The 15,814-nt window shown below is 42.8% G+C and overlaps 2 protein-coding genes across 5 annotated transcripts in view; one reads left to right on the top strand and one right to left on the bottom strand.

Moving 5' to 3' along the window:
- The window catches only part of DNAH14 (dynein axonemal heavy chain 14), a 490,898-nt gene extending 483,084 nt beyond the window's left edge, over positions 1-7,814 (top strand). Inside the window, exons 86-87 of the mRNA XM_050948398.1 lie at positions 6,469-6,615; positions 6,958-7,814. Coding sequence (XP_050804355.1) covers positions 6,469-6,615; positions 6,958-7,170 — 360 coding nt within the window. The 3' untranslated portion in view covers positions 7,171-7,814. The remainder of the gene's footprint in view (positions 1-6,468; positions 6,616-6,957) is intronic.
- A 687-nt stretch (positions 7,815-8,501) lies between these two features.
- The window catches only part of LBR (lamin B receptor), a 98,651-nt gene continuing 91,338 nt past the window's right edge, over positions 8,502-15,814 (bottom strand). For all 4 annotated transcript variants that reach the window (XM_050948549.1, XM_050948548.1, XM_050948547.1 and 1 more), the window contains 3 exons: positions 12,403-12,483; positions 11,865-11,987; positions 8,502-10,575 (listed from right to left, as the gene is read on the bottom strand). In XM_050948549.1, coding sequence (XP_050804506.1) covers positions 10,415-10,575; positions 11,865-11,987; positions 12,403-12,483 — 365 coding nt within the window. In that variant the 3' untranslated portion in view covers positions 8,502-10,414. The remainder of the gene's footprint in view (positions 10,576-11,864; positions 11,988-12,402; positions 12,484-15,814) is intronic.

The following is a 15,814-nucleotide window of genomic DNA, read 5'->3' on the forward strand; positions in this document are numbered from 1 at the left end:
TGTCTGGATATAGGATGTCACCCAAGATGAAATTCGTTGGGAAGAGATCGGCAGGCCCTTCATGCGCTCTGCGACAGCTACAAAGAGCTGAGGCAAACGTCGGAAGGGTTTGGTCCTCTCGATATAAAAGGCGAGAGCCCTGCGAACATCCAGAGTATGCAGCTGTTGTTCCCGAGGCGATGAGTGCGGCTTCGGGAAAAAGACTGGTAGAAAGATGTTTTGATTAACGTGGAAGGCAGAGGCCACCTTAGGAAGGAATGCCGGGTGCGGTCGCAGCTGTACCTTGTCCTTGTGGAATACCATATACGGGGGATCCACAATCAAAGCTCGAAGTTCCGAGACTTGCCTAGCTGAGGTGATAGCGACAAGGAAGGCTGTCTTCCAGGACAGGTACAGCAGCGAGCAAGTGGCTAAAGGCTCAAAGGGGGGACCCATGAGCCTAGCTAAGACGAGGTTTAGATCCCAGGTAGGGGTTGGGCACTTAACTTGAGGGTAGAGCCGCTCCAAGCCTTTGAGGAACCTGGAAACTATGGGGTGAGAAAAGATTGAACTGCCAGTTTCCTCAGGATGGAAGGTGGAAATAGCTGCAAGATACACCCTTATAGAAGAGATCACCAGGCCCTGCTCCTTGAGGGACCATAAATAGTCCAAGATAATGGGGACCGATACACCTTCGGGGATAAAGTCATGCTGGGCACACCAGTGGGAGAAGCGCTTCCACTTAGTGAGATATGTCGTCCGCGAGGAAGGCTTTCTGCTTCCCAGCAGCACCTGTTGCACTGGAGGTGGAACAACGCAACTCAGATTGGCTCAACCGGACAGCAGCCATGCTGTCAGATGAAGGGACTGCAGATCCGGGTGGTGAAGCCTGCCGAAGTCCTGCATTATGAGGTCCGGGCAGAGTGGCAGGGGGATCGGTTCTGCCAGAGAGAGTTCGAGCAACCGGGTGTACCAGTGCTGTTTCGGCCATGCCGGTGCGATCAGTATTAGTTGGGCTCTGTCCCTGTGGAGCTTGAGTAGAACTCTGTGGACGAGAGGAAATGGTGAGAAGGCATAAAATAGGTGACCTTTCCACGGAATTAGGAACACGTCCGAGAGGGAGCCCAGGGAGCGACCTTGTAGGGAGCAGAACACCTGGCATTTCCTGTTCTCTCGGGAGACAAAGAGGTCTATGTGGGGAAAGCCCCACTTCTGGAATACAGAATGGAGAATGTCCAGACAGATGGACCACTCGTGAGACAGGAAAGATCTGCTCAGGTGATCTGCAAGAGTGTTCCGGACTTCTGGGAGAAAGGAGGCTACGAGGTCTATTGAGTGGGCTATGCAGAAGTCCCATAGTTGAATTGCCTCCAGACAAAGGGGGGAGGATCGTGTCCCTCCCTGTTGTTTATGTAATACATGGCCGTTGTGTTGTCTGTGAACACTGCAACACAACGGCCCTGTAGATGACGCTGGAACGCTTGGCACGCCAGTCGGACCGCTCTCAGTTCTCGGACATTTATGTGAAACGCCAACTCCCGACACGACCAAAGACCTTGAGTGCGAAGGTGCCTTAGGTGAGCACCCCAGCCAAGAGATGACGCGTCCGTTGTTAGGGACGTGGAGGGCTGCGGTGGATGCAACGGCAGACCTGCACACACCAGGGATGGCATCAGCCACCAATCGAGGGAGCCTAGAATGCTCGGTGGAATTGTGAGTATAATGTCTATGGCATCTCTGCCCGGACGATAGGCTGAGGTGAGCCAAGTTTGAAGAGGACGCATGCGCAGTCTGGCGTGCTTTGTGACAAATGTGCATGCAGCCATGTGACCGAGGAGGTCAAAGCAAGTGCGGGCAGAGGTAGTCGGGAAGCTTTGAAGTCTTTGTACAAGGAAAACTATAGCCTGAAAACGAGGTAGAGGCAAACTGGCCATTGCAAGATTGGAGTCCAGCGTGGCCCCGATGAACTCTATCCTCTGCGTAGGCACCACAGTGGATTTTTCCAAATTGATTATCAGGCCTAGACATGTGAATAGGTCCTTGATGATGCTCACATGACTAGTGACTTGTCCCTCGAATAAGCCAGTCGTCGAGGTATGGGAAAACATGTATTCGACGACGACGGAGGGAAGCGGCAACTACCGCCATACACTTCATGAATACCCGAGGGGCCGAGGAGAGGCCAAAGGGAAGGACTGTAAACTGATAATGTTGATGATTCACCGCAAAGCGTAGATACCGTCTGTGTGGGGGGTAAATTGCAATGTGGAAATATGCATCCTTCATGTCGAGAGCGGCGTACCAATCTCCGGGATCCAGGGAAGGAATGATAGTTCCCAGGGATATCATGCGGAACTTGAACTTTTTCATGAATTTGTTCAGTCCTCGCAGGTCTAGGATAGGCTGGAGGCCCCCTTTCGCCTTGGGGATTAGGAAATATTGGGAATAGAACCCCTTGCCCCTTAATTCCTGCGGTACCTCCTCTATAGCTCCGATTGTAAGGAGCCTCCGAACCTCCTGCAGGAGGAGTTGCTCGTGAGAGGGGTTCCTGAAGAAGGACGAGGAGGGGGGTTGGAAGGGAGGGGGTGAAAGAAACTGAAGATGGTATCCAAGCTCCACCGTGCGTAAGACCCAAAGATCCGAGGTTAATTGGGACCATGCAGGGAGGAACGGGGAAAGGCGGTTGTAGAACTGAAAAGGATCCTGGGAGACAATTGGTACACTGCTCTCGGGCGCACCCTCAAAAGTTTGATTTGGGTCCCACTGTTGGCTCGGTGGGACTGGAATTGTTACCCCCTTGGAGGTCCAGACTGACATCTGTGGTTGGTATGACCTCGCCTTCTGGTAAAGTCTTGCCTTGGCCTAGGCGAGGGGCAAGGGCGCTGAGGTTGGGAGCAGAAGGATCGTCTTTGAGTCTGTGGCGTATGCATTCCAAGCGAACGCATAATTACGCAATTGTCTTTTAGACTCTGTAGCCTAGGGTCCGTCTTCTGTGAGAATAGGCCCTGGCCATCAAATGTTAAGTCTTGTATAGTGTGCTGAAGTTCAGGTGGCAGGCCTGACACTTGCAGCCATGATCTACGTCGCATGGCGATTCCAGAGGCGGCTGTTCTAGCTGTAGGTCTGCGCTACTTTCTTTCCTTCCTCCAGGATTGCTGTAAATTCTTGGCGGGAGTCCTGCGGGACCAGCTCTGTAAACTTCCCTACCGCCTCCCAGGTGTTGTAGTTGTACCTACTGAGGAGGGCTTGTTGGTTCGCTACCCTGAGTTGGAGGCCTCCCACAGAATAGATTTTTCGTTGGAGGAGCTGAGACCATTTGGGGAGGGTCTCTGTGTCCATTCGGTCCGTCTCCATGCGGCACCGGAGAACTGTACCGGGAGTGAGACCAGGACCTGCGACCAGCGAGGTGCCGGGAGGTCGACTGGTGCCTTGAACCCCCGCGTCGAGATCGTCTGCGAGAGGTACGGTGCCGGGACCTGGATCAGTGCCGAGAGTATCGGGTCAGCGACCAGGATCTCAAACGGTGCCACGAGTACGACCGGTACCTAGATGGAGAGCGGTACCGGGACTGTGAGCGGCGTTGGGACCGGGATCGATGACGGGACCGAGAGTGCCTGCGGGACCTGGACCGTGACTGGCAACGTTCAGTGGTACCGGGCGAGGATGGCCTCATCAGGGCGGGCTTGCCTAATGATTGAACAACCCGCATCGGCGGCGCCGGGGGTTGAGACAGCTCGGGCTCTGTCAAGGCAATCAACTCCCGTGCTGTGGAAAACATCTCCGGCGTGGAGGGCACGATAAGCTCAACCACGGTGTGTGCCGGGGAGCTGGTAGGCACCGGACTCTACAGCTCTTGGGAGACCGGAATCAACGGTGCAGAAGACGTCGGTGCCGCAGCAGTTGACAGTGCTGGGTGGTCTGACTTAGTTATGCGCTCTGACTGCGGCGTAGATACGGGAGCCGCACGAGTCTTAAGCTTCTTGCTCCTTGGGGGGGAGAGAGCCGTGCCGGGCAGGAGCTTGGGCCGGTAATGGCTGGTGTTGAGGAGCCTTCACTGTACCCATGCACTCCGGTGCGGAGGAGGCACTTGTCCCCGGTGCCGCAGTGGTGCCGAAGATGGAGGAGTTAGAGCTGCCTCCATCAAGAGTTGCTTTAGACAAAAGTCCCGCTCCTTTTTCGTCCGGGGCTTGAAAGCCTTGCAGATGCGGCACTTGTCTGCAAGGTAGGATTTGCCCAAGCACTTGAGACAGGAGTCGTCAGGGTCTCATGTGGGCATCGGCCTATGACAGGCCGAGCACAGTTTGAAGCCCGGTGAACTGGGCATGGGCCCTGGTACCGGGTGAGGGGAAGGGGCTAATCCCCGATCCCCCTCAACTATATACAATAACTACTACCAAGAATTAATAAGACTAGAAAACTAACTAGAAATATAGAATATCGAACTATATACACAATAACGATTAAATAGCTAGGGAGGTGGAGATCAGCTAAGCCGCACTCCACTGTTCCAACGACCGACACAGGCGGTAAGAAGGAACTGAGGGGCGGATGGGCCGGCAGGGGTATATATCCAGCACCATAGCGGCGCCACTCCAGGGGGCACCCTGCCAGCCCGAGTGTTGCTAGGGTAAAAATCTTCTAACGAACATGCACACGGCACGCACACACCTAACTGGAATGGATATGAGCAAGCACTCAAAGAAGGAATAGTATTTTTCAATTCATCTCATACAAGTACTGTAGTACAATCTCTTTATCATGAAAGTGCAACTTACAAATGTAGATTTTTTTTTGTTGCTACAGGAATGACTCAAAAACAAAACAATGTAGAGCCTACAAGTCCACTTGTCCTACTTGTTATTCAGCCGATCGCTAAGATAAACAAGTTTGTTTACATTCACAGGAGATAATGCTGCCTGCTTCTTGTTTACAGTGTCACCTGAAAGTGAGAACAGGTGTTTGCATGGCACTTTTGTAGCCGGCATTGCAAGGTGTTTATGTGCTCGATGTCCTAAACATTTGTATGCCCTTACATGCTTCGACCACCATTCCAGAGGCATGCTTAATGCTCATTTAAAAAAAAAAAAAAAAAAGGTGTTAATTAAATTTGAGACTAAACTCCTGGGGGGGGGGGGCGAATTGTACATTTCCTAGTCTGTTTTACCCACATTCTGCCATATATTTCATGTTATAGCAGTCTCGGATGATGACCTGCCACATTTTGTTCGTTTTAAGAACATTTTTCACTGCAGATGTGACAAAACACAAAGAAGGTACCAGTGAGATTTCTAAAGATAACTACATCACTCGACCCCAGGTGTAAGAATCTGAAGTGCCTTCCAAAATCTGACAGGGACGACGTGTGGAGCAAGCTTTCAGAAGTCTTAAATGAGCAACACTCCGATATAGAAACTACAGAACCCAAACCAAAAGAAAATCAACCTTCTGCTAGTGGCATCTGGCTGACAAAGATGATGAAAATGAACATGCGTCGGTCCACATGCATCATTATCAGCATGGATGCATGTCCTCTTGAACAGTGGTTGAAGCATGGACATATGAATCTTTAGTGCATCTGGCGCATAAATATCTTGTGATGCCAGCTACAACAGTCCCATGCAAACACCTGTTCTCACTTTCAGGTGATATTGTGAAGGGCAACTTTATCTCATGTAAACTTTGTTTGAGCAATTGGCTAAAGAAGTAGGACTGAGTGGACTTGTAAGCTCTGAAGATTTACATTGTTTTATTTTTGAATGCAGTTTTTTTTTGTACATAGTTCAACTTTCATGATAAGAGATTGAACTACTGTACTTGTATTAGGTGAATTGAAAAATACAATTTATTTTATTTTTTTACAGGGTGAATATTTGTAATAAAAAATATAAAGTGAGCACTGTACACTTTGTATTCTGTGTTATGTGAAATCAATATATTTGAAAATGTAGGAAACATCCAAAATGATTTAAATAAATGGTTTATTGTTTAACAGTGCAATTATTTTTTTTAATCACTTGACAGCCCTACCTTGTAGTAATGCTCTAGGGGCCCCATCACGATAGCACCCTGAAAACACAGAGACAATCCCTTCCCTGAAGACCTTACAGTCCCCATTAAAACAAGAACAAGCAGCTACAGAAACTACTAGTATGTTGTTGATATAGAGTTACTGTTGTGACTTGGAACTATCAAGCTGTGCACAAACACCCTGCTCCTCTCTGCTTTCACATACCTTAAAAATAAAAAACAACAACTCTGGACTTCCTTCCTACTTGAACGTGTTTTCCTCCTTCATGCTGGACTATACCCACCACTTCTGGATTTAGCATTCCAATTTCCTTTAAATGAACAGGAGTGGTGGGTACATTTTATGTTAAGAGTATGCCATCTTCAGGCTGCCAACCGCCATGCATCCTTAAGGTTGCTGAAAAGCAGTCTTGTTCTCTACCTCACGATACATAATCTGAGTATTTCTCTCTCTAATCTTAGGCATCTTCCCTCTCAGAAAATGGTGTTCTAGTTTTTGGTTTATATATAGATGGTGCACGATGGAGCACTACTACACATGTGCTGGAAGAACCCTTTCCTCATGACAGATTTTATCCACTCCCTGAAATAGTGTTTTTACCACAACAGGTGAGAGCTAACTTCTGATGTAAGTTTTGCTATCTGTTGGCTACACCATCTACAAACAAATCTAACTTTTATGCTATCACTTTGGGCTGCCCAGGGAAATACCAATGGCCTCGTCCTGTAGTTCTTACTTGGGTAAAATGTACTGTGCTCAGTGGAAATTTTGCATGAGTAAGAACTGGAGCTGATCCCTGAGTCAGCTAAGGAAAAGGCAGGATTTAGTTTCTAACATAGGGGATCTAGTCCTGTTCTCACTAACCAAAAATTGTTGGAGTACATTTTCATTTGGTTTAACTATGTACCTGCTATTAAACAATCCTCTTGTGTCTGGATTATAATTTTTAGATTATCCAAACAAGACACACATGTCCAGATGAGGAACAAGGAGAAATAATGCATTATGAATGTCCACTTTACCGGACTCCTCAAAGAGCTGGAATCTTGTTATCTACAGGTCTGTCCACTAACTTTGTAACAACAGTCAGTCTACCAACCAAGAGAACTTCCAGTCATTGGGTTACAAGAGGGGTTGCAATGCTGTGCCAAATGGATGACTGACAAATTAGAACAAAACAAACCACCATTTATTGTTCATGAAACCACATCTTATCTGCTATACAACTAAGATTGGGGAGTATAGTGGTTTCAAAAGCATTAGGAGTACTAGTAGTCAGTCAGCTACTTACTGTACAAATGCGATCAAGATAATGTAGCACTCCTTGGGTTAAATAAATCTTATTTAAAAATCCGTAGTTTGATGTACAGCATGATACTTTCTTTCTGCTTTGGCTTTATCCATTCGCTCGCCTCCCTGGTATCTGATTATTCATCTGAAGCAGTGTCTAAGTTTTATAATTATGTACCATTTCTGTATAGGCTAGACAGGAAAGTAGAGCATTCTAAGCAGCATTATGATTTAAGTTTATGATCGAAATTAAAGAACACCGTTAACTGCTCCAATGAGAAGACCTTTTTCGTAGTATTATAAGTGTATTCCTCACTTCTATCCAATGTTAGTTCAAGTGTTTACCAAAGTGTGGTAGCTAGTGTAGAGTTATCAGAGCCCACTTCAAAACTACAGGGATAATCTTCGTGTTATAACTGATTAAAAACTACTACTTCTGTTTCTCTTGTGCATTCCAGTTTTGCCAGGTTTAAAAAGAGCAACCAGATTATATGGACCACTGATCTGGTATGAAGATCTTTTTCACTTCTCCATTTTAATAAAATGTACATTAATGTACATTTTGGCCTGTGCACCATCAGAAAAAGACTGTGCAAATAGAATTTAGTTACTTATATTGATGCACAAAATTAAAACTTTGTCCCAATATATATTAAGAGTGCATGTAAACCTAACACTGTTCCCTGCCAAAAGCACACAGGAGACAGAATTAGGTTCTTCTTACCCAATAGCAGACTGACCAACATTCAAGGCTGGGCCTCTTGTCTTCTCTTGCAAGGACATCTTACCATTGCAGAGGAAATTAAAGGCACTATTTCATGGACAACTTCCACATTATGTACTGCATGATTAGAAGAATCTCATTCCCACCCCTACATAAAACAGTACGGCATTAGCTGGGCATGGGTGAGATTAAAGAATTCAAACTACTGAGGCAGGTGCCCCTCACACTGTGAAGATCCACACTTGTTACAAATGTGAGTTACTCCTGATTAAATAACTCTGCTTAAAAAAGGTCCAAAAACTTGCTTAAAGGGTTTAAGTGCTGCCATTAGTGAAGGGCCAAGAAAATTTTTACAAATAAAACACCTCATTTGAAATTTTGTTTCTCTTCAGGTGATGATTCAAATGAAGATTCAGCTGGCACTGTTTTCTTAAAAATGCAATTAAATATATAAATCAGTGATCAAAATTTGCACTCTACCACTTTTAAAAACAATTTTATTTCAGTTTACGGGTTGTTTGTATAAAATGCTAGTTAATCAATTTTACATCAAAAATATGAGCGTACAGAACAGATACAACTTTTAGATAATGTTTTCACCTCTTAGAATTGCAGTTGATATATACCCATGTTTCCAAAGAATGGCATGCAGACTGTAGAAAGGTTGCTAGTTTATTTTTCAGTAGCATAATTTAACCTCATTTTAAAAAGTGGTACTTTTAACCACGTTTTTTTCCAGAAATCAAAATAGTTGGTGTTAAAATATTCTCCTTACAACAGCAACCATATGGACCTGCTGAAGCTGTCATGATCATGTTGAACAAGTTATGCTATATTCACAAAATGACTCAGTGCATTTTAAAAAAAAGCAAACACTAGCTTTTCAATTATATCACTATTTTTAAAACATCCAACTATTCAACATTTTTAAGAATTGTAGTCTGATAGGAACCCTGACTATGGAGTACCGAATTTCCCTCCACAGTGCAATTAAAATTCAAGCTCAATGACATACTAAATTTTTGTATCTGAAAAAAAGCTACCAACTGAAAGACAAGCAGGATAAAACTAGTTCCCCAAGGTTCATTAATGCAAAATTACCTCAGCACTCTCCCAGCCTTATTAAAATTAACCCACTTACAGTTAATCAAATACAAATTAAACCTTTGCAGTGGAATAGAATTCCATTCTTGGGATATCAAGAACATAACTGACAGAAGTAGATAAAAAAATATATACGCTAGATTAAAAAAAGTCAAATATATACAAAAATATATTAGAATGTGACAAAGATTCATGTAAAAATTGACTTAAATAGAAATATTGAAAAAACTTTGCTATTTGCAACAGTATAAAAGGCAAAACCTACATTTGAGGTAGTAATGCCAGATTCACAAACTTTGGAGTGAATATATTTTCTACATTTTCATAGCATATTTGTCAACAATATTTAAATGAATACTTCAATTAATTTTCAAGACAATCAATACATTACTTTACAAAATCCTTAAGAACTTTAAAAAAAAATACTGGAAATGGTTTGTTTCTTCCTGTTCCTAAAAAAGCTATTGTATCTCACATTCTCAAACACTGTACAGGAAAAACGTGAAGGTTTTATAATACAGTCAATGGATCCTATGGTACATTAAGAACTATTTTACAAAACTCAGAGCAAACACACTGTAGCTAATTTACTTCATAGCATGTACTATACACCTTTATAATACCTTCCATTTATCACTGAATGCAGGATTATGGTTTTTAGCTCCTCACCGCTGGGAACCAGCAAGTGACTGAAGAAGAGTGAGCTGGATGGAAATCGTATTCCCTTAATATAACAAAAACCTACATCACATCACAGTGCTCAATTAAATGAACTTTTTCTAAAAAAAAATGTAAACTCAGTAGATTAAGGTTTAACTTAAAAAATTGGGTCCGCAAGAATAAAAAGAAACTCACAAAACCTTACAATTTTGATTGGGTTGTAAATTCCAAAGCCTTGCACTCTACAGTTTTTGTTTGTTTTGTTTTGTTTTGTGGGAGTAGGGGAAGGGAAAGAGAGCACATTTTCTCTGGGATAATACTGAAAGTCAGTTAAATATGTGAGTTACGTGAACTGTGTATTTCCTTATCTTTTACTTACTCATACATCACAAGGTAACTGGTTTATTCTAACTGAATACACCGTGCAGCTTAAAATGACTAGTTGGTAAATATTTGGAGATGGCTGTCTAATAATCATATTTGTTTGTTCACTACGTTGTTTGATCACATCTTTAAGAAAAGCCTAAAAATTTAACAAACAGACCAAGTGCAAAGGTATGGGGCATGTTTTTATTTGCGAAGAATGTGTAACTGCAGACGTAGTTTGCAACACAAGTACCTGAAGTACCTTAGTAGATGTATGGAAATATACGGTACGGTACACGTTGACAGTACCTTTCCCATGCCAAGCCATATTTTTTCTTACACTGATGTTCATCACGAGCTTCTCGATGAATAAGCAAGCAGGTGAAATAAATCACGTAGAAATATGGCAAAATGTGATTAAAACCTGTAGAACACAGTTGGAAAGTCATTGTACATATAGCAAAACTCAGAAAATACGCTGGTATTCAGAGTAAGAGTAAAAACTTTGAAATACAAGTCATGATACAGATATTGGGTTCCAACTATTAGGTCAGACATTATACAAAACACAACATTTTATCTATACCAAACTGTATGGCATGTGCTTGTTCTGGCCTACGAGCATCTTCAAAGAGATTGTATCTATTTGTACAGTAGTGAACCTTTTGTTAGCACTCAATAATAGGATATAGCAAGACTGATATGGCACATTTTGCAGGCGGTTTGTCTAGACTATGGACTAACAGTTTGTTTTTGGAGGAGAGGTGTAAAGGAAGAAGGCCTTTTAGTTTTGTAAACCTGCTCTCTGTTTTATGTACACGTGACAAATTTTACAATGCTTAAAGCAAGTAATTTTGCATTAAAGCTCACAAACGCACACTTCCTGTAGGCTAAAGCAAAAGAGGTATTCAGGCAGAAAAATGCATTGAAAGAATATTACAGTATTGTGCAATGCATACAAAAGCAAGGAAATGTGAAGGTAAAAGTATCCTCTCAAATACCTATATCTCCAAATTTAAGATAAGACATACTACTGACAGTGCTCTTTAGGTGAACTTCACTATACTCAAAATATTTAAAAGCTGAAATAACTGATATTTGAACCTAAACGTTGAATTTCCATAAGTTCTGAAGTTTGGAGGTTTTTTAACTGAAATATTTTTAATAGTGGAAGATTTGCTCAATTTTAGCTGCATTCTAATTCCAAGGCATAAAACTTTGGAGTTTAAAACAAATGCTCAGCAACAGGAGTTCAATACACAGCCTTCCTTCACATGTGTTTACTGTCACATCAATTCATTTGGATGTACTCTGTTTTGAGATCCTGCCCACATCTGGTGACATTTGTCCCCAAGCAGCGGGAAACTCTGCCTACTAAAGTAGTACTTCCTCTAGCTCCATTTGTAAACATCATAACCCAGCTGACAGCCCCAGGATGAATGAATGAAGAAGGGGCTCACAAGTCAGCCATCCCCAGAAGAGCACAGGTAAAGCGGGAGGAGTCAGAAGTTTATCTAAGACCTAAACTTGGTTCAAAGGGGTTATGTAGTGGGAAGCCAGATGTCAAATTAGACTTATTCCACTGAATTAAAACTTTCTGTTAATTACAGACAGTCTAGCGTCTTAATTATTGGCAAATCAGAAAATGGAAGTCAGTTGCCAAAACACATGCACAAGTTTTTAAAAGAAAGCACTTTAGTTTCAGGATCTTACCACATGGTAGGGACCAAGCCAGAGCCATAACAATATCACCTAGATAGTTAGGGTGACGAACCAAGCCCCACCAGCCTGTGACCAGAAGACTTTTTCCAGCTGCAGTGGGAATACATTTCAAGTCTGCATGCAGAAAATAGGGTATAAAATAATGTTAAAAATGTGCATGTAAAGAGTACATAATTGAGAGATGCTGTATGGAAAGTAGTAAAAAAACTGAGGGTACGTTTTTACTACCAGCCTTATCAGCGGGTAGCAATCGATTTCTTGGGGATCGATATATAGCGTCTCATCTAGACGTGATATATCGATCCCCGAACGCACTCCTGTCGACTCCGTAACTCCACCAACGCGAATGGCGGTAGCGGAGTTGACAGGGGGAGCCGCGGACATCTATCCCGCGCCGTGAGGATGGTAGGTAACTCGATCTAAGATACTTTGACTTCAACTACGTTATTCACGTAGCTGAAGTTGCGTATCTTAGATCGATTCCCTCCCCTAGCGTAGACCAGCCCTAAGTTAGCCAAAAGATACTTACGAGCCAATTTGGGATCATTTGGATTCCTCCGAAATGCATTTTTCTGTGAATTTGCACCACGGAAAATGTAATACCCAAAGACTAAAATAAAGAAAATAATATTTTAATTTCATAATTGCAATATGTTCCAGGAAACTTTTCTATCACCAAAATACCCTCTTGTACAATCACAAAATTATTTCATTAGACACATAATTACCCAGCTCTCAAGAATCACTCACTAATGGAACTGAAATATTGTAAAAAAACCTTGGGTTTCAAATGTTAATATATTTCATATTGTATCTGAAGCTTTATACATAAGTACAGGATTCTGGAGAATCTTTATCAAGAACTTTTCCTTTTTACACGTTTCATTTTTAACATGATGCTAGGTTTTACATTTCTATTAAATAACCCACAACAGGTTCTCATATTCCTCAGAAGTATACCTATTTTGGGAAAATACATGCCCAATATATCACTGCAAGCAGATGTACATCCAAAAGACAACAACATTCATGGTTACATTCTTTTTTATTACACTCTTCATATACACTACTATAGTCTTACCATGTTTACTTGCTCACTCTCCCCAGGCAAGTAAACTTTTAATAGAAGAGAAATTGAATTCAATTTAAAAAAAAAAAACACAAAAAAAAAACAAAAAACCACAAGCTAAAGAGTAGATGAGATGTTGCACCTGGGCCAATACATTTTCACTGTGTTTTTGAAGTTTGCATTGTACTACTATGTACCCTAGCACAATTGATAAAAATGTAAGAAAGAGGAGGGGTGGGCACAAAAAAAATTTAAAGGAAAATGGGACAATGTTCCAGCATATTAAAAATTAAGCATTTATTCAAATGAAAGAAGCCTCAGAATTGAAAAGGAAGGGGGGAAAAAAAGATGCATTTTGCATCTCTTGGCGGTAGCAGATATGAAGTAAAATGAATGAATAAAATGTATAAGTGTTATTGCATTTCGAGGAGCTCTCCCAGAATTCTGATACATATGGGCTATACTGTTCCCCTCTTGAGTGCAGTTTCAGGAGGCAGTTCAAAGCTGTAGCACAGCCAGTGCGAGCCACACCCCATGCTCGCCTGCTTATGCTTCATACATTAGATGTCAGACATGCCGTACCATTTTATTTGCAGAGGATAAAATATTTTAGATCTTCAGCTAGACTGTTCATCTCAGAGGAGAGACTGAAAGGAAAACCCATCTGGTTCAAAAAATTATCTAGATGGATGTCTGTAGCCCAGCATCTCCCACAATTCTGATATTTGTGGACTATTCCTGTTGCCTAGACTGTGCTAGTCACACCCCGTTTTTGACCCTGCTGCCAGATCTTCTGCCTCCACAGCTGCAAAGTGATAGTTCACTTTGCTCCTTACTTTTCTTTGCTCGCTTATTATTTTATCCACTTTTTGAGCAGTAGCAAACAGCCTCTTTGTTTTCCCTCCATTGGATCTGATCTCAGTCACCCAGAACCAGCATTGCAATGCTTCCCTCCTACACTCCCTTTTGCCTTCAGTCATGCACGACAAACACCAAACTAAATCAAATGGTATTCTATCTGTGAAGCAGCTTTTATAGGCTCTTTGAATGGCAAATTGGGCCCTGCCTGTTTTTAGCCAGGTAAACCTTGCACTGGTAGGACACAGGTCTTTTGGTCAGGCATGCATGCTGGTCCCACTACTCCACAAAGCCTTAACTCCTACACAGAAAAGCCCAATCTGGAGACTTTGGATGAACGACAATGTCCAGGGTGGATGACCTTAAGACCATGAAGAACAGAGGCTCTCTTGACTTCAGGTCTACACTTAAGAAAATTTCCCTAGCAACAACCTTTATGGCAGATGCTTGAATGGATGCAATGAGATTTTCAGCGAGAGCCATGGCATCCAGCTCTGGAACCCTGGAAAGTTGATGCTCACTCCAAAGAAATTCTGTGCTCATCTAAATGTAGAGGCCCTCTCCTCTTTGGAGAAAATCTAGACAAAATATAGGAAAAACTGCTGCAAGCTGAAACAGTCCTTTCCCCCTGAGTCCTCTAAGGAGAGACCACAAACCCAGCAAGTCAAAAACACTCTATTTGTCCATCCTCCTCACAAAGGTATCAGGGGAAAACTCTGGAACCAGAGACTGAGTGAAAAATCCAAAAGGTGGGTCCACTGCCTTTAAGAACCCACTATGACAACAAACAAACGTGCCTACGTCCAGACATGAATCTAGGATGCAGAATTTCCCAGTTCTCAGAAGTATGATCTCTAACATACTAAAGACAGTGGGCGAGAGAGGCAGTTACTTCTTCAAACTAAAGGCTCCATCCTACCCCTTGTTCATCCAAACCCCATCAAACACAAGCTGGTGTTAAACAAAGTCACATTTCCTAGGCATAGGAGCAATAGAAAAAGTTCCCTTAGAAGAAAAATTCTTAAGACTATACTTCATTGTTCAGAAGCACACCAGAGGGGACTGGGGGTGTCCTAGAGCTATCCTGGATCTCAAGCAGCTCAACAAATGATGAAGAAAGAGATTCTGGATTGAGATCCTAGCTTCAACAGTAGCATTCCTGTCTCAAGGGGAGTTCCTCGTTACTGTGATTCTAGCAGATGTAGATCTCCACATTCCCATACGACCATGCCACCACAGACTGCTGAGATTTGCATACGCTTCTATTTTTTAGTCTTTCATCCACCCCCTGGGTCTTTACCAAGATGCTGATGGTAGTAATAGCCAGGCTCAAATCTCTGGGCTCTCACATGTCCTTATCTCTTCCTAGATGACATCTTGATCAGAGCTCTGATTCAAGCAGCAGCACACAGTGCCACAATCCGGACACTAGATCTCCTTCAAGCACATGGATTTGTGATAAACACCAAGAAGAGCTCCTTCATTCCCTCCCTTCACAAAGACAGTTTGCTTGAGAGTGAAAAGACTTCTCTGGCAAAAGGTCTACCCATCACTAGACAGATTCGACTGGATCCAAAACTTGATATACATGTTGGTAAAATGTGCAGGCCAACCATAGCTTAATGTCTATAGCTACTGGTCCTCTTAGCTTTATGTATAGGAATCACGCTATGAAGAACATGCCTTATCAGGTGCCTCCAGGGCTCTGCCCTGAAAGTATGGTCCAACTCATCAAAATGCATGCAAAATCAGGCACTGGTTCTGAACCAGGTGCCGAACTCTCTAAGATGGTGGATGATACCATACAACAGTGGTTCTCAAAACACAGGTATGTGTACTTCTGGGGGTATGCAAAGGTCTTCCAGGGGATACATCAACTCATCTAGCTATTTGCCTAATTTTACAACAGCCCACGTTAGGCGAATCTAACGTGAGTTTATTCTTTGCAGTAATTGCTAGCCAAAAAATATCCCCTCTTAAGCAACTCATTAGTTGCCCAGAGTATGTTTGGGTT

Source organism: Gopherus flavomarginatus, chromosome 4, assembly GCF_025201925.1.
Source record: "Gopherus flavomarginatus isolate rGopFla2 chromosome 4, rGopFla2.mat.asm, whole genome shotgun sequence".
Classification (NCBI taxonomy): Eukaryota; Metazoa; Chordata; order Testudines; family Testudinidae; genus Gopherus; species Gopherus flavomarginatus.